This window comes from Physella acuta, unplaced genomic scaffold (genome assembly GCF_028476545.2).
Source record: "Physella acuta isolate Inbredline_101_S28 unplaced genomic scaffold, ASM2847654v3 ptg000133l, whole genome shotgun sequence".
Lineage (NCBI taxonomy): Eukaryota > Metazoa > Mollusca > Gastropoda > Physidae > Physella > Physella acuta.
The window spans coordinates 931450-955805 of record NW_026731652.1 but is presented as its reverse complement, the minus strand read 5'-3'; the positions used below and the strand labels follow the sequence as shown (position 1 = coordinate 955805).

General features: G+C 37.2%; 2 protein-coding genes across 2 annotated transcripts; both read right to left on the bottom strand.

Annotated features, from left to right (window-relative positions):
* Positions 1 to 701: 701 nt before the first annotated feature.
* LOC131935165 (uncharacterized) lies at positions 702 to 4891 on the bottom strand. Its single transcript, XM_059291533.1, has one exon. The coding sequence runs from the start codon at positions 4804 to 4806 to the stop codon at positions 2242 to 2244; it is 2565 nt and encodes an 854-aa protein (XP_059147516.1). The 5' UTR covers positions 4807 to 4891; the 3' UTR covers positions 702 to 2241.
* A 10539-nt stretch (positions 4892 to 15430) lies between these two features.
* On the bottom strand, positions 15431 to 23653 carry LOC131935153 (E3 ubiquitin-protein ligase ZNF598). Its single transcript, XM_059291509.1, has 6 exons — positions 23301 to 23653; positions 21006 to 21248; positions 19636 to 19847; positions 19019 to 19251; positions 18852 to 18912; positions 15431 to 18610 (listed from the first exon to the last, which is right to left on the bottom strand). Exons 1-6 carry the CDS (start codon positions 23481 to 23483, stop codon positions 16774 to 16776), a joined length of 2769 nt encoding a protein of 922 aa, XP_059147492.1. The 5' UTR covers positions 23484 to 23653; the 3' UTR covers positions 15431 to 16773.
* Positions 23654 to 24356: the final 703 nt, after the last annotated feature.

The following is a 24356-nucleotide window of genomic DNA, read 5'->3' as shown; positions in this document are numbered from 1 at the left end:
TGTGACCGAACGAAAGGATATTTTTGAAAACTTTCTTCGGCAATATTGTTCTAAATTATGACAGAAATCGATTGGTAAATGTTTCAAGTCGCTAAGTTGTCTGGTTGCCGAGATATGGGCCACAAACTGCATTTTTTCGAGGTTTTTTGGCTTTTCCGGGAAATCCAGGAAGGAATTCCGGGAATTTTTTTCGCCCACAATCATCCTCAGAACTTGCTTAACATATTTGCTTTTGGAACTAGTCCTCGATATTGCTTCGTTGAGGAGGAGATACGACTTAAAGCTGCGGACACACATCCATCCATCCATCCATCCATCCATCCATCCATCCATCCAGAAATAACAAATTAATAATCGCAATTGTCAGTATGGAAATTGCGCTAAAAAAATTAAGTAAAACACTGGCGATTGCAATTTATTTTTATTTTCATATTTAAGTATTGTATATTCATATCATTCCATGTCCGTGACTGTGTATTTAGGTACGTTAATATGGACGAGATTTAATTATTAAATTTTTTTATTTAAATATTTTTGTGTTATTAATTTTTTGTATTCAACTTTTGATATTATTCTAGCCTGAACAGTAATTTATATATATATATATATATATATATATATATATATATATATATATATATATATATATATATATATATATATATATATGTGTGTGTGTGTGTGTGTGTGTGTGTGTGTGTGTCTGTGTGTGTGCGTGTGTGTGTGTGTATAAAAAAGGTAAATTTGCAAGCATTTATTTCTAACCTTATATCGTCTTTATTTTAAGTTGTTGTTGAAATTGTTATATAGTTTAGTTTTTAAAGTTATAATTATATGTATATTTTAAAATTTTCTAGAACATTCTAATGTAAAATTAAAAATACGACACCCAGTATTGGTTATTGTGATAATGCTACAGGTATGTCGTGTGTGCTTTTGCAGGGTTTTTTTTGTACAACCCAAGTAACCGTCCTATGCCTCATGCTGAAAACGTCATGGGCCTAAAAACATACAGTTTAAGAACCTTAATGGCCTAAAGATATTCTGCTTAAAACCATATGAGCCTAAAAACATTCAGCTTAAAACCACATGGGCCTAAAGACATACAGATTAAAAACTTTTGGGCCTAAAGACATCCTGCTGAAAACGCCAAGGGACTAAAGACATGCAGTTTACGAACCTGATGGCCTAAAGACATTCAGCTTAAAACCTCATGTGCCTAAAGACATTCTGCAAGCACAGACCCAAAGTGCTACAACTGTTGATGGCTAACAATATTGTCTGTTCCCCGAAGGAACTTTCTTAACTTTTTTTCTAGGGAGGTAACTGAACCTTATCGTGCTTGTACATGTTTTAAAAATAGTCTTTAGCGAGTTACCTTACGGATCTGGCGGTCTATGAGGTTTATGAAGTACAATTTGTGTTTCTGTGACATCGGCCTGTGAAAGGAGGGCATGTGCCAGCCGCCTTTACTTTCTCTAATGTGTGTCAGGCACACATCAGAGATGGGTGGACAGACTCGACACTTAAGGATCTACCCTTCGACGACGCGCCGTCCCTTTTTGGGAGTGATTAACTTCGATGATCTGATTTACATTGACTTAAGGCTATGCATAGAGACAAGTTATTACATTAGTAATTTAATAAACGTTAATTAAAATAAACGTTATAAGTTCAAGGTGCAAATCATATATGTGAAATTTGAACAAATAAATAATTTGCTGTAACAATTATAAACATATCACAGTTATTTAGGTGCTAACATTGCTGAAATAGTTTTTCAGTTAAATCAACAGAAATGTAGGTCTGGTTTTAAAAACTCAATAAGAGTTGAAGATTTTTATATCATGCTATTTAGGTGGCTACTTTGTTTTTTTTTAAATAGCAAACTAATTGATGAACAATTTTGCTTTGAGCACTGTTTCTCCCTTGTTTAAGAATGGCACTTGGTCCAATAATAACGTGAAGTTTTATAAAGGACAGAGCGGCTTTATATCGTCACACCTCACTGATTGATAAATGCACTCAGTGCCGTTGCTCCACAACTGAAGGAGCAAAGTACTCAGTACATTTGCCACTTCACTCATTGATAAATGTAATAAGTATTGCTGTCCATCGCTCATGGATATATGTACTCAGTATCTTTGCCTTTAACTGATAACTGAATGTGTTCAGTACTGTTTTTCATCTACCAACTAAGTTGTCCGGTACTGTTTCTCCTCGACAAACTGAGAGAGTTGGTCAGTACCTTTTGTCCTTCATCCGTTTCATCTTGTCCCTGTAGAGACTGAAGTAGCCGCTCTGGTGGTCAAGCTGGGCGCCGGTCTTTGAGTCTATGATGGGAAAAACGACAGCAGATTTGTTGTACTCGTCATCTGCCAAATCGTCTAGAGGCTCGTCAAGGCTAAAGCTCCTCACCGTTTTACTCGGGTTGGCCGGGTCCGGCTTAAAGCGAGACGTGTTGGTGTTGCCGGCTCGATTCCTGGGTTGGCGGGGGTTGTGTTTGTCTGAGCTGGAGCTAGTCACGGCTGCAGCTGGACGTTTCTCCGACTGCTCACTCCCAGAAACTGTCTGCACGCCAACTTTCGCCCCTTTGCTCTTTCGTTCTAAAAACAAAATTTGAGTCTGATTATCCCGTTGTTCCAAATTTTTATTAGTCAACTCAATATTTCGTTCCACCAGCATTTGTTTCAGTTTTTTATTCTCCTCCCTTAAACTTTTGTTACTGCTGTTTAGGTCAGCAAGGTCAAGGCTCTTGAGCTCGTTATTTATTTCTTCTAAAGTTTTTAACCGGTTGAGCAGATCTTCAATCCTACTTTCGGTTTCCCTTAACCGCGATTCTAAATGCAGCACCTCTTCCTGCTTGCCGGACAGAGCAGTCTCCGCCCTCCTCCGGTCTTCTCTCTCAGTCTCCAACCTCTTGGTCAGTTTCTTCACCTCGACGGCTGCGTCTGTGCCACTGACACATTCACGCTGCAGTTTCTCAACTTCTCGACCCATCTCCACCTTTTCTTTGGTCAACTTTTCCTTCTCCACCTTACTTTTCTGCACCTCTTCCTCGAGAGAGCTTACTTTTGTCTCCAAGGTCGCGGCTTCTTTTTCAAGCGCCTTTAGAGCCGCTTTCGTCTCTTTGTATTTCTTTATCTCCTCCGTGCTTTTATCAAGGCTTTCTTTCAAATCTAGGATTAATTTATTTTCACTTGCCTGCTCTTCTTTTAGTTTTTTAACCTCTTTTTCTTTGTGTGCTAAATTGTCTTTCAATTTATCCACATTTCCTTCGGACTCTTGCAACAAATCTTGTGTTTCCTCTAACTTTTTCTTCACATCGTCCATTTCTTCGAGAGTTTTCTCGAGTTTGACGTTAGATTCCTTAAGTTTAGTCTCCAATGAAGCCTCAGATTTCATCGCTCTCATGAGCTCGTTCAGCTCTTTTCGCTTTTCCTCCAGGGTAGTTGCGATCACTTGCTTTTCGTCCCCCAAGGAGCTAACCTTGGATTTAAGTACGTCATTTTGTTTCTGTAACTCAGACACTTTGGTCTGGAGCTCTTTGTTTTTAGAGTCTAAATCTGAATTTTTACTTTCTTTACTTTTAAAAGAACTTATTTGCTTTTCGAGATCTTGTGTGTTTTTTGTGAGTTCTTCGTTGTGAGATTTTAGCTTAGCGTTTTCCAACAGTACGCTGTCCATTTGCTTAAGGCGTGAGGCTGCCCCTGCGTCCGTCTTCTTCTCCTGCTCCAGCGCTTGTCGAAGTTCTTTATTTTCATCAGATAGAGCCTCGCATTGTTGAACCATAGCCTTTAGCTCGTCCTCCAGTTGACGGATTCTCTTGTGATAGACTTTTTCCGACTTGGCCAGTGCGTTCCTCTCTTGGAGAACTTCTTCAAAAGTTTGATGCTCCATGTTTTTGGCCTCTGTTTTTGGCGAGGTTCCAGCCGACGGAAGGATGCCCTTAATTCTGAGGTTTTTCTCGTTGGACTCCGTGTTAACACTCGCTGGCGATTCTTCAACACTTTTTTCCTCGGAGTTTATCGTCTGTTTCTGGTTTAACCTGTTCTCTAAAGAATTCGATAATCTTCTTTTAACTTTAACTTTATTGTTGGTGTCATCAGAATTATACTCGTTGCTGTTTCGACGACGTGAACTCTCCAGCGAAACGTGAAGTTCCTTCTTGTGTGAGGCGTCTACCTTGTGTGTAGCGTTAGACGTACGCGTGTTGGTTTGCGGCGAAGGTTTGGAGGAGCCACGAGGTGTGCTATTGGCTGGTGCTCTCAAGGGACGGTCACGTGACTTAGAAAGCAATGGCTCCCTGTCGAGCGTTGTTGGGGTGAGATCGAACGAAACAGATTTTCTCTTGCCGTTGGAACTGGAAGCGGTGCTTGTCGGAGATAGTGTACCTTTTTCTGTTGAGTCAGATGTGTCGATATCTAGAAAATCCTGGCTTGTCTCTTCAAAAATAGTCGGTTGACTGGAGTCATACTTCAGCCTTGGGATCTTTATTTTCGGCTTCTTCTTAAGTTTATTTCTGATTGACAAAGAAAGCGGAGATTGAGATTTAAAATCTTGTTTCTCAGCTAATCCATTGTGTAGTTTATTTTTAGCTTGTGACGATGAAAAAGCGTTAGCTCCTTTGAGCGCGTCTGTCCTCTGCTGTGATGTAGCTCTCGGGGGTCGGTGAGAGTTGTCCACCGCGAGATCGTCAACGATCGGGATCTCTATGTCCCCTCGCCGGATGACGTTCCCAGACCGCTCCTCCGGCGGGTCGGTGTTGAATGTCGCCTGACGCTCAACCGTCAGGGAGTCATTCATCGTCTCTGTGCGCTGACGCTCAGCCCCATCGTGACGCACTCCTCAAGATGTTTGCGTCACTCCGCCATTTTTGGACAACGTGGTGAGGAATCTGAAAGTGGAAAAAAATTGTGTCTAGTTTAGTCAATTTCAAGTCAGCCTAGACAATATTCATAACTCACATTAAACCACGTTCAGATACAAGGCAATACCAACAGCAGCAGACTTCAGGGAACCTAACAAAACAATGTTAAAACCAATCGTATTATACGCCAACAAAAAAATAATTATGAAGCTACTGAAAATGAAACGCATAGTTAGAAAAATGATATTTAAAAAGTAAGCAGTAGATAAAAAAAAGATAAAGTAAAGATTCCTCTTTAGACTTGGCGATCGATTGGGCTGATGAAGTAGAGTTAATATGTTTCTTGACCTCGGCATATGAAGGGAACTAAGGTAACAGCAACAGTTAGTCAAGACTCAAATAGATCATGCATGTACACACTGGTTGTTCCATTACATAGAAAAAGCAGAAAAAAGAAAAAGACGATCTAGCAAGAAGCAAAAATGTTGACTCCGTGGCTTAGGCTCCTCCTTGCACCCCCACCCACCCCATCCCCGATAACATTGTTTTGAACACTCCCCGCGTCCCCCATGACGAACTTTCATGTTTAATTAATGCCAATTAATTAGCAACTACACATTTAACCGGATGTCTTTTGGAAATTTGAGATGCTTTGATAACCAACACACACAATGAGAAGTGGTACCTAGACAAATGTCACGCAGGTATTGTCGACATTCCTGCAATAAAGAAATAAAACCATTCGTTTTTAGCGTGCCTATCTATCGATTGTTGTGTAGCTGTACTGTATGAGGTACTTGCTAGTTTCTCATCAGTTGCTAGGTACAGACAATTCAACTTCGTCAGTGAAGAGCATAAAACGTCTGAAGATCATCGGTGCGTGTACCATTATAAATTGATGAATTTCTTTGGGAAATTGGAGAGATGAAAAATTTACCTAGCTAGAAAATTGATGAGGAAAGTTTTGAAATTCTGAATTGAAACACGTTTTCAAAAGAGATACGATTCATATCACTTTCTAAACATTTTTTAAAAGGTGGTCGTAGTTCGGTAATTCTCTTTAATTAACCGTTGTTATTGTGTACCATATTGTTTTTGATATAATATGTGATATAATATGCGTCACTGCAGAGCAGAGTTAGCACGTGTTGTCTGGGACTGAGGATACCTGGGGTGGGGGTGGGGGGTCAAAACAGACCAGACAGCTCGATTAGTCTTCAAATCTTAAAGGACTGTTAAAGAAACGCAAAAATAATTTTTAAAAATTGTTAAACTAATTTTTGGGAGCTCCTTTACTTTTTTAAATTTTACTTTTTACCCCGAGGCCTAGCTCGGTATATCTTACACAGTTTTGTTCAAACTCGCCTGAGAAAAATAGCTGCACTTTAATGCCTTGAATGAATTTTAAAAGAACGCTATCAATGGGACGCCCAAAATAGTTTTCTAGGCCATGCCTGGGGTACGCTAGGGTTGTTTATCGCTGGACATGAAAGAGACCTGTGCCGGGCTGAATGCTGTGCCTGGTTAATCCGTCTGATTGATAGGCATTTCCTGGTGATTGACGGATCGATATAAAAATACAGGCAAGACTTGAATCAATCTCACCTGGTCGATTTGATACCTGCTACAGCTTTCAGAGACCCCCCCCCCTCCGTATCGAATCTCAAACGTAAATGTGTTTCGGTCACGTGACAAACACCTGTGGTTAATTGTTAGGGGGTGAAGAAGCACTTGAACTTTCATGCCATGAATCAAATTTCAATAGTTGTCTGTCTACTTTCTCAGCATCGGTTAGCTGCTCAATACGTCCCGTTTACTTGCCCAATCGGCCTAGAAAACTTTCCCAAGTAGCCCTAACTATTTGCCCAGTTAGCCCCGACGATTTTTAATGTTAGCCCATACTATTTTTCTACTTAACCCCAATTGTTTGCCCAATAAAATCAATCTACTCGCCCTATAAACCTTGCCCATCTCAATTGTGTAAAATACAGTCCATGTATAAGTCAAAACTTTACCGAGCACAGAGGCCTAACACAGAGGCCTAACACAGAGGCCTAAGACAGAGGCCTAAAACAGAGGCCTATCATAGAGGCCGAGCACAGAGGCCTAAGACAGAGGCCTAAACCAGGGGCCTAAACCAGGGGCCTAACACAGAGGCCTAACACAGAGGCCTAACACAGAGGCCTAACACAGGGGCCTGATACAGCGGTCGAACACGGAAACCAGACACCTAGAACGTAACCAGCCGAGTCCGATGTAAAGGGGGGGGGGATGGAATTATTCAGCGAGTTGGTGTCACATGACCGCCCGGCATCCCACCTCCCCCTGTGTGTCTGCTGCTCACGGCATCACAACAACGATTGTTTCTGTGTGCCATGGACAGTCTCCCGGGGAGTCTAATTAAAACATTGTATGTGAAGCACTAATATTTGTAATTATTCTTTTAAAGCATTTTTTGTTAAATGGATCAAATTATGTCCTTATAGTTCATTAGCTTTTTTTGTATAACACTTGATGAATCATGGGTGTTGTGATGTTGCAACATTAGATTGCTCTGAAAAACATGTAAACAATACTAATTGTACTGAACTAATACAAAGATTTGTTTGTACCGTACTAATGTCAACATGAGCTATAACGGTATTATTGTTTAGCACCCAACAGTAGGGCTTAGGGCCAAAATTAATCCACAGCTTGTAGTAAAACAGTGTTTAATAAAATATACATACATAAAATTAACTGGAAAAATTCACAGTGTGCTGCTTGGTAAGCAACACAATCCTCCAATCGAAACACTGGTTACTTAGATAAAGAGTACAGTCCTCCAATTAACACACTGGTTATTTAAAAATATTTAGATGAAGTGTACAATCCTCCAACCGAAACACTGGTTACTAAGATAAAGAGCACACTCCTCCAATTAACACACTGGTTACTTAGGTGAACAGCACACGTATCCAATTTAAAAAAAACGTCACTTAGATAAACAATACAATCCTTCACTGGTCAGTTATACAATGAACATAACCCTGCGGTCCAAACAAACACGGGTCACAACATCACTGGTAGCTAGACACTTTACCAACAAAGAGATCGTGGTACACCGAGTTAAGGTTCCTGACACGTTGCGTTATGCGTGCTGTCCCTTGGCATTGATTTTATACGGGCGTATTTATTCTGAAGATTCGGGGGAGGCTCAGACCTTTACTGGGTACCCGATCCTATTCAAAATCACGACCGAATCGATGATTCACCTTTATTTAACCTGCCACTTCAATCGATGAAATATTATTAAACTGATTTAATCGTTCATTAATAAATTGTGTCTTCGTTTACAAAAACAAAACAAACGCAATTGGAAAAAAAAAAACAGCTGTAAAAATTAATCAATATTTTACAAGAGCTGTTTTTTTTTTTTATTTTGCTGCTGTATCAAAGTGGTTTTTTAAAGCTATTAAAGATAAAGGTAGTGTTGTGCGCCCACTTGAACGTTGTTAATTTCATTTCTCGCAGCGGTGTCTGATCGCAGATCAATAGCAGATAAAATATATCGATCTCCTGACAAGTCTTAGAAGTTTCTCTCGGGCTTTTCATTTGCCAGTCACGGTAACATGGAAGATTGGGCAGGACAGGGGCAGTTAACAGTATGATTGGTTTATGTGAATGGAAGAATGGACAGGGGCAGTTAAAAGTATGATTGGTTTATGTGAATGGAAGAATGGACAGGGGCAGTTAAAAGTATGATTGGTTTATGTGAATGGAAGAATGGACAGGGGCTGTTAAAAGTATGATTGGTTTATGTGAATGGAAGAATGGACAGGGGCAGTTAAAAGTATGATTGGTTTATGTGAATGGAAGAATGGACAGGGGCAGTTAAAAGTATGATTGGTTTATGTTTATGTGAATGGAGGAATGGACAGGGGCAGTTAAAAGTATGATTGGTTTATGTGAATGGAAGAATGGACAGGGGCAGTTAAAAGTATGATTGGTTTATGTGAATGGAAGAATGGACAGGGGCAGTTAAAAGTATGATTGGTTTATGTGAATGGAAGAATGGACAGGACAGGGAGCAGTTGGAACAGAGAAACAGGACGAATGTTTACGTTCACAGAAAATAAAAGATGTTAAAATATGACGAATGTGATATATAAAAAAGCAAGGTACTGTTGTGATCTAATGGTTCGTGGGATGAATGTGATAGAATTCACGTGGCATAATGACCAGCTGGTATACAACTATACTGTCGGTTAAACCCCTGCCCACACCCGCCTTTACTTTCCCGGGGTCATGTTGGACATGTGAATGGGTGGGTGAATGTTTTCTTAACAAAGTTCACAGTTCAACCCTAGCACGCTCTACTGCTCCACCACACCCCGTCTTGTTTGCCGGGTATCACGTGTCTGTTCTAGTACATACACGGTGTACATGGTGGCACTAGTGGATACACGACGTGTTTGTGATAGTAGTGATGATTGAACTCAGTTTTTGTAAGGGTGAAGATTGAATACAGTTTTTGTAAGGGTGAAGATTGAATACAGTTTTTGTAGGAGTGAAGAGTGAAAACATGCATTGTAATAGTGAAGGTTGATCACATTTGTTGCAAGACTGAAAGATCAATCACAATATTTATAACAGTTTGTAACAGTCTTGCGGCCATAGAAACAGGAAAAGCCACACTTACTTTTACCCGTCAGACAATAAAAGACTATACATTCACAACAAGAAAAAATGCTTTCAGCGTGGTCTAGTGGAGAGGTTTTTTAAATAAAAAAATGAAATGTAATAAACGCTATCGTAGAAACAAAATAGTTATAGCTTTCATAATGGACATTGTGTTCCTTCCAGCATTTTAACTTTATCAATTTTTACCACTCGATGAATTTTTAAACTGCTAGCGATAGCTGATTGTCTGCTCGAACTTGACGTCAATCAAATCGATGTTTGTGTACACAAAAAAACGAAACAACCGCAAAAGGGAAGGGGAGAGAAATGCTCCACTCGTGTTCTCTGACTACTGTTTGGTAATGAGATAAACTCTGTCACTTTAAAAATGATATTCTGACATTTTCAAGATAAGGCCCGGCTGTCAGAAAACTAAACCTTTAATACTTTTCTTAAGGTTAGGCATACAAAGGTTCTCAATAAAAGGGATGGGGTGGCACACGTTTTAACATCCAATACCACCAAGCTATTCATCGAAAACGTGTGTTAAGATTCGCATTGAGATTTGGGCAGTATAAACGGTAAGATAACTTAGAGGACTTCTGTAAGAAATTCACAATTAGATAATACTGCGACAACTATTAGGCCGTCTAAAAGGCAAGAAAAAAAGATACAACTAGGCAACTCTGTCACCACGATGTAAGGAGGTATCCACCCATTATCCCCCCTTACAAAATGTCCTGGCTAGATGGGTCAGTTCACGTCTATGCCCCCATGTTGGTGAGGTTCTGTCACGTGGTACAGATGTACACATATTGTCTTAGAGATGCCTGTATAGACATTATAATGAAAGGGTCTACTAGTTTTCTGTGTCTCCCCCCCCCCCTTACCCGCTGGGTGGAGTATGTTCTACCACGACGCTGTAGGTAATTAATTATCTAACCTTTGTAATGATTAACTTACCGTATTTTGCTTAGGGATTTTTTGTTATGTCTTTGTTTCATGTTATCGATCAGATTATTACAGATATTATAGGTATGTATTATCCTCTTGTATTCAGTGAGAGAGATTTAAAGGAGGTAAGGGTTGTTACCCCCGGAGATTCAGGGAGGGGGTAGTAGGAAGTTTGTGGGGGGGGGGGTCCTCGGGGAGGCTGAGGCAGGTAACACATCTAAGACCATCGTTATAAACAAAGAACCACGAAACGGTACGTATAATTTTATAACAATCATTAATATGACATTATCCCAACTCATTATGTTAGTTAAACATTATTACACGTTCGGAACAGTTGTTATATCCTCAAGTAGTGTTGTTGAAAAATGATACATGCCTTTTAACTGTAGTCTATTACACTGTCGAGATTACAAAATGTGTAAATCGTCTACATAAGAAAGGAGACCCTAGACACAAACCCATTGGTGTCACACCCTCCCCGGTCATTGATTGACTTATCAGTCATTAAAAATACTCAACAAAACACTTTTTTTCTCCTCTGTAAATTTGTAGTTGGTGTTACACTGTTACACTCCCCCCCCCCCCCCCCTCGGGTGATAGTTCTAAAGTGTGCACAGTTAATAGCAAAGACGTTCATCTATTGTAAGTTATTAATATAGGTGGATTAACTCTTATCATTAATTGAACTGGCAAAAAGCATGTTTCTTCTATACATTTTGCAGCTTTTTGAAATGATGTCCTCTATAAGTAGCCTCTACGTCAAAAAACCAGCGGAATACCGAATACCTGTAAACAGCTAGAGAACAGCAACTAGAAATACAGGCGCCAATGAACATATATGTTTTTAAATAAACCGGGAGTGATCTCCCCTAAACTTTATCGAATATCTATAATATAATTCTCTTCTGGGAGACGTTAGAAAACAAGCTGTAAGCGCGCCTTGCAGTCCCCTCTCTTCCTCTCTAGGAAGTCTGGTGAGCTGTGTTCACGCTAAATGTTTACATTCGTAGAGCTGGGTTTAGTGACGGCTATTAGGGGCAGATAATTTAGTTTGAAACGATTTTAAACTTAGGGAAGGTAGCTAAGAGGGGGATGCTTTCACGGGGGGGGGGGGGGGGTTATCGTCCTTAACGACTTACTGATAGTGTTATAAAGCAAATATTTTCAGTGACAGCAGTGGTACTGTCGAATTCACAAATTATGAATTATGAAAAGTAGAAAATAAAACAACTAAATAGCGGCGTATGATACGCCGCGTGTCGGCTCGTTCTTAAATAAAACAACAGAGGATGGCAACTCGGGATATAGACATGATTTTTAATCCATTTTAAATACTTAAACTTTTTTAAATAGAATAAAATCTCGTAGAAAAAGAATTGCACACCAATATTATAAGTAATTTATAAATTTACATTACTTTTTTGAGAAATCGGAAATAGCGTAAATTACTACTTCTGGTCAACGGAAAATACTCAAAATTTGACAAAAGGTAGAGAATTAGATCTTTTACTTACGTGTGAAATTTCATTTATCTATCTGAAATAGTACTCAAGTTAGAGGCTTTTGAAAAATTCAAAGTAGAAAAAGTACCACTTCCGGTTATCGGAAATCGCTCAAAAGTTGATACGGAATTTCGATTTCGATATAATACTCATATATGAATCTTTATCAACCTAGCTGTAACGGTAGTCAAGTTATCGTGTTTACAAACACACACGCACAGACACACACACATACACAAAGACATACGGACAAGATTGCAAAACTATGTTTTTCCGACTCAGTGAGCCATAAAACGTCGAGATTTGCAAAAATCTCGATTTTTTTTCTTTTGGACGATTACAAGACTTTCTCTATACTTCGTATATACGAGAAAGTAAAAAAATAAGTGTTAGGTGTGTGCATTTCAAAACAAAATAGTCTATTACATCGAGGTTGTAATATTCATTCGCTACTTCGTTATAATCTAAACTAAAGTATGTAAATATTTTTTTATTGTCAAGTGCACAAATGAGATTGTTGTATAATACATATTTTTAAACATTGTATTTATTATGTAAAATAAACCATAATCGAAAATTTACTGCAGTGCTGATAAAAGTGTTTAAGAATTTCGTATCATTTGCCCAATGCGAAAAGTGAAAGAAAGACAACATACATAACATAACTTTACTACCATTAGTACTACAGTTAAGTTTTATAAATGATAGGCTTATCATATTAAATATATTATAAACCCAAAAGCCTATTTTTTAAAAAAAATCAAAATGGAATATTCATTCCAGAGATTCACTGACAAAGCGCTAAAATTAAAACAGAAAGGCCTTTAACATTAAATACAAACCAATATCGAAGCCATGTTAATATCCATCTAAAATATTCTTAAAGAATAAAAACGGCGTTGTCTCCAGGACTAAATTCCATCTGTAATATAACGCGAATCGCGCCTGTGTTGGGGGTACCCAGCGGTACCGGACACTGCCCGCCTATTCCATCCGATACCTGTCCGCTTAAACCTGACCCTAATTTATGACAGCTATCGACTCTCTGCGCGTTGATCAATCATGTTACGTGTAACCCGACCCACGCCCCGTGTGATATCAGTGGTTCTCTAGCTGTTGATATATAGTCCATATCAGTGGTTCTCTAGCTGTTGATATATAGTCCATTTCAGTGGTTCTCTAGCTGTTGATACATAGTCCGTTTCAGTGGTTCTCTAGCTGTTGATATATAGTCTATATCAGTAGTTCTCTGGCTGACAATGTGAGGGCCATAGCACTGATAAAAGTGGTTCTTTAGCTGTTGGTATCAGTGTTTCTTCCAGACTTTTTTTTCTCCGGAGGTGTTGATATTTTCGGGGGGGGGGGGGGGACGACGACAACAATCCCCGGTAGTGCCCCCCCCCCCCCCCCCCCGAAGAGGTGCCTGGAAGAAACTCTGGTTGGTATAAAGTCCATATCAGTAGTTCTCTGACTGTCAATGTGAGCTACATATCACTGATAAAAGTGGTTCTCTAGCTGTTAATGTGAGGTTCTTTGTTGGCAAGGTGAGCTCCATATTAGGGGTTCTCTTGCTATCGATATGAGTATGTGGTTCATATCAGTAGTTCTGCAGTTGTCAATATATAGTCAATATCAGTTTTCTAGCTGTAAATATATCGTCCATATCAGTGGTTCTCATGGTTCTCTAGCTGTAAATTTGAGGTCCATATCAGTGGTTCTCTAGCTATCTGTATGTGGTCCGTGATATATTTTAGTAGTTCTCTAGCTAGAAATGCGGGGCACATAAGATAACGGCTCTGTAGTTGTTAACGTTGAGTACGTCCAATGAAATAGCAGCAGTTCGCTATGGATTAATGCTGTTAGTGAAAGGGCACAGAATGTGATTATTGTAGGATCATTGATCACGGGTTAGATTTGAATCAATACTTGTTAACTCCAGACAAGGGAAGCTACTCACATATCTTGTTACATTGGACATAGCGTCAGCTAGAGCGATCAAAATGAAAAACTGGCCAAAATAGGATATGAATGGGCTTCAAAATGTCTCTACGTGATTCAGCAGTTTCACAATATTGTTTTCGCATTCCAGGTAGAGGTCGGTTCCCCCTCGAATAGTATTAAGGAGAATTAAAATAATAAACATCCATTCGTTTTTACTTTCTCGTATATCCGAAGTATAGAGAAAGTCTTGTAATCGTGAAAAAAAATAATCGAGATTTTTGCAAATCTTGACGATTTACAGCTCCCTGAGTCGGAAAAACATAGTTATGCAATCTTGTCCGTATGTGTATGTGTCTGTAAACACGATAACTTGAGTACCGTTATATATAAGTGTTTTATCAAAATCCGTATAAACTTTAGAGCGATTTCCGATAACCGGAAGTGTAACTTTTTTACTTTGAATTTTTCAACAGAACTAATTTTTTTGAGTACTATTTCTCTATCTATAGATCAATTTTATCTATACTATAGATAAACGAAATTTTATATGTAAGTAAAAGATCTAATTCTCTGCCTTCTGTCAAATTTTGAAATTTCCGTTGACCGGAAGTAGTAATGTACGCTATTTCCGATTTCTCAAAAAAAAAAAAAAAACGCACGTGAATTTATAAAGCACTAATAATATTCCGCACTATTATGCAAATTTTGTTTGGCGTTCACTTGGTGTGCAATTCTTTTGTCTACGAGATTTTATTCTATTTTTAAAACTTTAAGTATTTAAAATGGATTAAAAACAATGTCTTTATCTCGAGTTGCCATCCCCTGTTGTTTTAATTTATATAAGAATATTCCAGAAAGTTTAGGGGAGATCACTCCCGGTTTATTTAGTTTGGCATGGATAAAAATCGCGTCAAATTTGCTTTTATGTATAGCTGCAGTTTAAAAAATTAAGACAATGGGTTTTTTAATAAAATTAATGTTGTGAAATTTGCAAATGCAGCGAACTTGAAATAATCTTTTGCGTTTAAGGCTACTTTTCTATTCATTTCACAAATCCTCTTTTTCTAACGACGAACATTTGATAGGCTGTAATCCCCCCCCCCCCCCCCCCCCCCCAAATAAATACTATGCAAACCTAAACCTTCTAAGGAATGGGCCTAAGGATAGTGAATGCCTAGAATAGATTGCAATTTGCTGGTTTTCTATAGAAGAATGCCCAGGGAAAGTATATACACTATATAAGATCCCCCCGCCCAAGCTTTCTAATTTCTTCAAAATACCGCGTTTTTCGCTACCGATATCACGGCTGCGGGACGTTCCAACAGGGAGATGTTAAAAAATTACGGTAGAAACTAAACATAGACTTAACCAGGGAAAAAAAACTTTTAACAGACTAAAAACATATTTAATCATGTTACTTTTATTGCTAAATTTGATGCTCTTGTGCAAACAACAAAACCATTTAAAAAAAATTTCTTTATGGATTCTTTTTTTTAAAAAATAAACTTGGAGATTATAGTAACATTTAGAACACCACTGAAAATTATTTCTATTGATATTTTAAAACTTCAAACACTGAAGCCATAAACAAATACTAACTGCGAACAAAATAAAAAAAAAATAAAAAAAAGAGATTTTCTGATTAGTAAATTTAACAACAATGAAGGTTGTCTCAAATTGATGCAATAACCTTTGTTATTGTTTTAATAAATATTTGACACAAATAAGAAATAAAGAATTATATACATCTTGGATCACAAAATACGGAGGAAATAAACAGCCCCTTATCAGAAGCTTTATAAAAATCCACATATGATTAATTTATACCTTGATAACAAAGGTCTAATATTCTTAATATATGAGTTATACAGCATAATACAAGCATTCCATTTAACAGTAACACTTTAGAATTTAAAGGAATATGTACACATAGTGAATTGTACACAAAAGACCATCAAAATGGCTGTTGGTGGCATGCTTAATATATAGTTGTTCATTTAAACAAAACAAAAATACAATTATTTTCAAAACCAATCAAACATTAACATTAAAAATGTTTCTAGAAAAATGTGAAAGTCCTTAAGCTGATCAAAATATTAATGAATTGGTAGCCTGCAGACTTCCATAACATTTCTATAATTCTTTCAGCAGAGCAATAACACAAATAAATGATCACAACATAGTTATGTTGCTTCCAAATGATAGCTATGAAGTTATATGGTAGCTAAATCTTCAAATTTGAAGCAAAAGTAAAAACAGTGTATCCAATATCCAAAATGTTAAAAATCAAATAAGCTCCATTTTATTTAAATATTCAAACTGATAAATAAAATGCTATATCATTAAAATAAACAGCATTTATTTTTTGTGATAAATTTATTATATAGAATTTAAAAAAAAACAAAACAACAACCACCAATCATATAAAATGGTCTACATGCTGAATGGACCAATTATGATAAATTATAATAAAGATTGTGTTAATAATTATGCCTAATAAGTACCTAATTACACTATTATACATGGGTAAGTTCAACACACAGGTAATCAACTGATATTTACAAGTATAACATAAAAGTAGTGAACTAGTTTTGACTATTGTTATGGGAAGAATAATGTATAACAATCATTTAAAACCATTTACTGCAAGCAAAAACTAAAGCAGTAGAGTAACAAATACTGAACAAACAGTACAATGTCCACCTTGGCTAGAAACTTCTTGCACTAGTTTTTTTCATTCAGCCAAGTCTAAAACTCAGACTGACTGTACTGGTCATTTAAAACAACAAGTTATTTTAAAAACTTGCTATACTGTTATTACCACCCTAAAGAGAGCATAGGTCAGCCTTTAATGTGTATCCCCAAGTTGGAGCAGCTGCCAGACAGGATGGGGAAGTCACTGTAGCTGGTGTGTTGCTTCTGGTGGTCAAGACTGTCCTGTACAAGCAAAGTCTGACCACAGATGTAGCACTGGGACATCTGGCTCTCACTGGCCGAGGCTTTCAGTAGCCTGGACTTGACCACGGCTGCCTGGTGGACCTCCCAGAGCTCACTTTGTTTCTTGATGTCAGGGAGCAGGGCCAGCAACTCTGGGAAGATCTGCACAAAGCTTTTATCCCCCATCAGAAGCTGACAACTATAGTAGTACTCGCTTGCATCTATAGTCCCTTGCCGGAATTGTCCAGAAAAGGCTCTGAAATTCTCAAAGCCTTCAGGGATTTCAGATAAAGCTCCCCGAATGACTTCAATTAACTTGAGATTCCGTTCCTTGAAGTCAGGAGGTTGGATGTAAACAAAGTTAGACTTGAAGCCAGGTGGTGGGGGTGTTGTTATAGATGGAGCTAGCTTGAAGCCGGGTGGAGCTGAGATGGGGGTCAATGGAGACTGGGGTTCAGGTGAGAAACCCGGGGGAGGTTTGGGTGGCTGGACAGAGGTGGACATGGTGTGTAGAGAAGGGAAATTATCTATGTCATTCAGAGGGGGAATTGATATGGGCTCTTTTGGCTTCTTTTCAATTTTCTTCTCAGGTGCAGTCTTTGGCTCTGGGGCTACTTCAACAGGTGGATTGTCAAACCAGTCTGTTGGTTTAGGTGGCTTGCTTGAGACTTTAGCAACAATTTTTGGTGCTTCTTCTGTGTCCTTTGTCACTAGAGCCAAAGCTATGTCATTCAATGATGCATTGGTATTTGACACAACTTTAGCTGCCTGTTGACTTGCGGGCTTTGCTTCTTTTTTATTTTTCTTCTTCTTCTTTTTGTCATTCACCACTTCAACTTTAGTACTGCGAGTAGGCAGCCCAGGAAAATCATTGTTGTTAGCAGGTTCAATGGTATCAGCAGGCTTCCTGTACACCTCTTCAACTTTTGTAGTTTCAGCTTTTTGCACTGAGTCCTCATATGACTTATAATAGCTGTCTGGTAACTCAAACATGCTGTCGGCATACTTTTCAGACTTTGGCTTGACTGCAGGTTTTTGCTCACTGTCATTTTTATTGTACTGCTTGGACCTGTCAATCAAAGAATTCCCAAACACATTCCTCTTCTGCTTGCCAGCATCCAGGGAAGGGAACTCATTCTCATCAGTGATGGCCTTGGTCAGAGCTGGTGACTTCTTGTGATGGTTGACCACGGCCTGGCTGCTGGGAGCCACAACTTGCACTTTGCTGGCGGGCTGAGATTTTTTCACCCAGTTGGCAGAGTTGGTCAAGGATGACAACCCATTAGTGGACACACTATCTCCCAGTGCTGGATACTCATCCTCTGTATTTTTAGGGGCTGCTGAAGACCACCTTTCTCGTGGGGCTTTGCTGACAGATCCCAGAGAAACAGGTTTAGATTCTTTTTTTACTTGAACTGGAGCTGGTTGTTTGACTTCAGCCACTGGGTTCACTAAGGATGAATACTGCTTAACAGGAAGATGGCCTTGCTTTTTAGAATCATTTGAAGAAAAACTTTTTGATGACAGGCTTGGGAACTCTTCTTCGTGAGTTCTTGCTTTGCTGAAGTTGTTTTGGGGAAATGATGCGTGAACAGGAACAGCTTTGCCATTAAGGGAGGGGAAATCATGGATGGGATCTGGGACACGCTCCTCTACTGGAGGGTGGCTTTGTGCAGAGTTAGCCAATTCTTTAGATGCTTCTAAGGCTCGGTGCAAGTCTTCATCATATTCACGGTCACGTCTGGGGGGGAAAAAAAGAGTTATGGTAACAAACTGGCTTATTAAACATTTAAAGTGCAGCTGTAGACAAATTATGTATTGGTAGGCAGGGATTTTAAAAGTAACTTCCTAGTGAATACAGTCATACAAAGTTTATTTCACCCCACAATTGTATACAAAGTTGAATAGAAATTAATTAAAAACAACCTACTACTAAAATAATACTGAGCTAAGCTAGTTTACTATTAAGCTTTGACTCATACCTTCTGTTAAATCTGTCATTATTGCCTCGACTATTTTGAGAAGAACCATCAAATTCATCACCTATAAGAATTATTTCAAATATTGAAACAAGGAAATCTTAAATTAGTAAATATCTTTTTTAAAGATGAAAAAAAGTTTTTGTTTCAGTAAACAGTAGTAACCTTACCTCCCCTGTTGTTTCCTTGCCTCCTTGGTGGGAGCTGGAAATCCAGCTCAATAGTTCTTGCTTCCCTTGACTGGGCTTTAGATAGGTTCTTGTTGTGTACTTGTGCCTTGTGGGCCTTTAGATCTATGTCTGAGGCAAAGGCGTGGGTGAAACGTGTTGATTGATTTGCACAATCCCCCTCTGTGCATAAATGGTGAGAATCACCAAAGTGCTTTACTAAATCAGAGTACTGACTGAAAAAAATATATGAATTCTTTAAAAAAAAAATTGTAACGTAAATTTTAGAAATGATTGTATTTTACTGTAACGTAAATTTTAGAAATAATTGTATTTTAATAACACTCCAGACTAAACTTTATGTGTACCATAAGCTTTGGGGGTTCTTTTAAAGTTAGAGCTCACTTATAAATGATGTCAAACAAAGTGGGAGGAGAGTGGGAAGAGAGAGAAATCAAATCTTTGAGACAATTGAGGAGAAATAACATGTTTATTTACATTATAATTATGGCCTTATGGAGTTTTGCATTTTTGTGATGTTTGATGAATGGAGGTGAATTAAACTAAAATAACATGACTCAGTGGTTGATGTATGAACTACAATGCAATTAAAAACCTACTCATAATAAGCGTTGGATCCATGTTGATCACAAAAATGACAAAAATAATGATCTTTTCGTAAATGTTTCAATAATTCATCTTTATCATTGTAGCGTGCATCACAAAATTCACAGAGAGGATGGCCTTTATAGGATTTGTCATCTTCATCTCCAACTCGTCTATGACCAGCCAAATCTTTACGAGAATAGAACTTCCTTTGATGAGGAAATATCTGAAAACATAAGAGTATGTTTAAACAAGGTTTCTACAACTCCCTGAAATGTGATAGCAGGATTCACTTCTGTGACATTGCAGTACATAATAATCATTAAAAAAGTTTTAAAAAACCCACGTTTTCTGATTGAACTAAAAAGTAGAAAATAAATGCTATACATCACAATAATGCAAGCGATCACTCTACTATAAGCGATGAAAAAGCTGGGGCGCCGAAGTAAAAGTTATATTACTATTGATTAGATAATACTATTGACTTTTATTAGGGAGCTTGTAGAGAGTCAACAGTATTAGAAACTGTAAGAAAATCACGGCGCCCCACGTTTTTCATCGCTTATAGTAGAGTCATCGCTTGCATTATTGTGATGTATAGCATTTATTTTCTACTTTTTAGTTCAATCAGAAAATGTGGGTTTTTTTTAAACTTTTTTAATGATTATTATTTTCTACTTTTTAGTCTTTGTCTGTTTGCATTGAAATCTTGCAATCGATTTTATCTTTTCACTTTTTTTTTGGGTAAACGAAGACAACTCGTAAAAAGACAACTCGTAAAAAACACGTTGTGTGAATACGTTACTGACTAGAACACATAGATTTGAACCCGTGTCGAGTGGGTTAGCAATCGTGTGCCCAACCACTCGACCATATCGTCTCCCCCATACTGGCCACCAGTTGTTACGTTCTGGTTGTTTGTAGACAAACAACGTGTGACAACTACTCAGTAAGCAAAAAGAGGGAGAGTACCGAACCTTGTTTTCATCAAATTACAGTTACTGGGTTATGTCCCTTTTTCCCCCACGTTTTTTGTACAATTATATAGGGGTATAAAATGATCAATAAAATGTTTCCATGGATCAATTTAGTAATAATAACAGTGGAATATTCTATTGTCATCCAAAACAAAGCTTCCCTGAAAATTTCAGCGCGCTAGCTAACTGGGAAGTGCCCGAAATTTCGATCGCAAGATTTGATTGGAAAAACAAACAAACAAACAAACAGAGGCGAAAGCAAGTTAAAGAAAACGTGGGAACAAATTAATCATACCAGTACCATATAATAGCTGAAAAGCACACCTATTCAATTTTAATTTGGGTAAGATGTAATGTAAAATAAAATAAACTTGATTCTATTTTGTGTAGCAAAAAGTTAAACCAACCTTTAAATGTGAAACACACAAGTCACAAGCAAATAACTGATGATCTCTTCTCATGTGTGTCTGTAACTGTGCAAATGTTTTGTCTGCTCCTCTATCATGGCACAGCTTACAACGATATTCCAGTAACACTAGATATCTTTCCTCAACCTTCTCATCTTCAAAGAATATTTTGTATTTTCGATTTGGGATGCAATTTCTCAAGTTTATATCCTTAAATGGCACTTTGTTATAAACAAATGCAACCTGAAATTAGAAATAAAATCAATTATTAATTATCTGGTAAAACATAAAATAGTAGAAATGAAGTTGGAACATTTAATGGTATTTTATGCCAACAACTAAAAAAAAAGGCTTATTAGCTAGCAGCACTAACCCAATAGTCGTAGTAAAACCGTATTACAAAAGAAATGGCAATTTTTTTCTTTTTTTAAATAAATGCATTATCAAATATAATGGTACATTGTCTGCAGAAAGCCCGCAAATTTAAATTTTAAAAAGTTATTTGATGTATCTTTCCAAAGCTCTTAGATCTAGTAAGGAAGAAAAAACTAAATGTGGAAACTTTATTCAGTTAAGAGATATAAACTTTAAAAGAAACTAAAACCAAAACTAAACTGACAGATTACAAAAAATAAACATAGGCCAGCAATTATAAATGTTAGATTGCTAACTCAAAAGTCTGAGTTCGAATCTGGGTTCAAGTCAGTAGAACACCCCTGAGTCCACCCAGCTCTAATGAACACACATAGCAAAAAATCGGGAGTCCTGATTTCAATTCAGTCTCATTCAGAAACTAGTTGACAGAGAAAAAAAAAGTATGGCAATACTCCAAAACCATTCTACATGAGACATTCTAGTATTAGTAACTGTTATTGATTGTTTTTACAGTAATTTAATAGTTAAAACATTTTTCCCACGTGCCCAACGCCTGTCCCATATAACTGTCTTACAAATAGAATCTATGCTGTGACTCACTCAGCTCGCCTCTAACCAGCAAAGTCACATCTGCATCACTAAGCTTTGCCTTTAGACAATGTCTTATCCCCCCCCCCCCCCAACTTTCCATTTTCACCCGCAACTGCCTACTTGACCTTTTTTTTTTACTCATTCCATTTTCACCAACCCCTTTTACGCTAAAATCTTTTGTCTACATTTTCTCAGACCAACCAGGCATCCTATCTCTTTTCAATAGTGGGCTAATGTTTTACTTTACGTTTTCATAGTGTTTTTAGTTTATAGAATTAGATGACAAGATAAATTCTATTAGCCTAGGCCCTATAATTTATGTTTTAACTCTTAATTCCTATTTAATAAAAAAAAATGTGTGTTGCCATTTGTTGTAATGTGAGAGTCCAAAAATGTCAACAAAAACCATTTTTTAAAATTAACTTTTTTTAGTTTTAGTAAAAAAAAAAAAAAACCCCTTAACTCATAAATAGAAACTATTAAACTATTTTAATATTTTAATGTAACCTTTTAGCTAAGTGCTGACTGGTTTATGTTTTGCCATTAAGTCAACTCTAGGTCACTTCATCAGGGGTGGTGTAAAAATAGAAACTAGCAAACCAAGCAACATATAAAATTCTAAAAAGAATACCTGAAAGAGAAAACAAAGTGCTTGACATGGAAGTGTTCATAAATGAACAGTAGTTTATGTGCAGGCACTGTGTTCGCTATAGTTAGGGGCCTATATTAATATTTATATTATGTTAGTTACTCTAGATTCTGATTAGCCTACAGATCTAAGATCTCTAGATTTAACAGAAGTCTAGATCTAGATCACAAAAAAGGAAAGTGAATTTCACTTTCACTTTTGAGTTTGGGCCTACATTTTAGTTTTTAAAAATTAGAAAGCTTTCTTAGAATTTAGGCCTACGAAGCCTATTATTAGAAACTTAAATTATTATTAGAAACATAAATAATAAATGAACAGTAGTTTACGTGCAGGCACTGTGTTCGCTATAGTTATATTAATATATTTAGGCCTAGATCTATATATATAATATATATAATATGATGTTAGTTACTCTAGATTAGCCTACAGATCTAATCTAGATTTAGATCTAATCTAGAAATCTAGTCTAGATTTAGATATCTAGATCTTAGATCTAGAAATCTAGATCTAGATCACAAAAAAGGAAAGTGAATTTCACTTTCACTTTTGAGCCTACATTTTAGTTTTTAAAAATTAGAATTAAGAAAGCTTTCTTAGAATTTAGGCCTACGAAGCCTATTATTAGAAACTGATCTAAACGATTTTAATTAATAAAGGTTAAAGTCATAAGTCAAACATACTTGTGGCATTGGACTTCTGCATATTGGACAATCCATCTGCTCACATAATACTCGCATTCTTGTTGAACAGCGATAACAAACTGGATGGTCGCATGGTCCTATCGCGTACACTTCAAAAATATCATGGCACACAGTACACGTTAATTCAACACTTTCTGACCGATCTATGCTTGTGTGGCTCATTTTTATTAAAAGGTCACTTTTCAGGTGCAAATTACATCTAGATCTAGTATTAGAAAATTGAAGTAGTTTAATCAGACGTGGCGCATTCTTATATTCAACAGACCGGTGACTGTCCTAATAATTTGCCCTGGTGGTGCAACTAATCACAGGAAGTACGTCACACTGTACTAAAAATAAGAATCTAAAATTAAAATACTCAGGCCCATTTTGCCTAACAAAATATAGAATCTAGATTCTATGTACAAAATGCATGCAAGTCTTCCATTGCTGCTACATAAAAACAAGCTTAATAAAGTCCACATCAACCGTAGGCCTAAATTAATTATTTGAAAAAAAAATATGTTGGTCCCACCAGTAAAACATTTTACGTTAGCCTACTGTCTTCTATTTTTTAGGCCAAGATCTATCTATACTCGTTCGACGTTTCCCCACCACATGCATGATGTTATAGTTACATCTAATGTGTAAACATGTGTCTATTAAAGTATTACTTTAATGGGGAATAATAATCCGGAACCATTAACGTCATTTTCAGAAGTAGACCTACAGTCAGAGGTATAAGTCCTCATACATAGTCACGTAGGCCTATTATAAAGATAGGTATGTTTTGTATATATATAAATATAAATATATATATATATATATATATATATATATATATATATATATATATATATATATATATGCGTTACACGATTTTGCCCTATGTCCTATGTCAGATTGTTAATGTTAAGTGTAATTTATTTTAGTAAGGTTTATTTGTAAATCAACAGTCGTTTTTTATCGGGGTATCACACAAATGATGGGCTTTTAAAAAAATCAGTCAATTTTCTTTAAGCATTTTATTTTTTTCTACCCCGTTATGAACACATT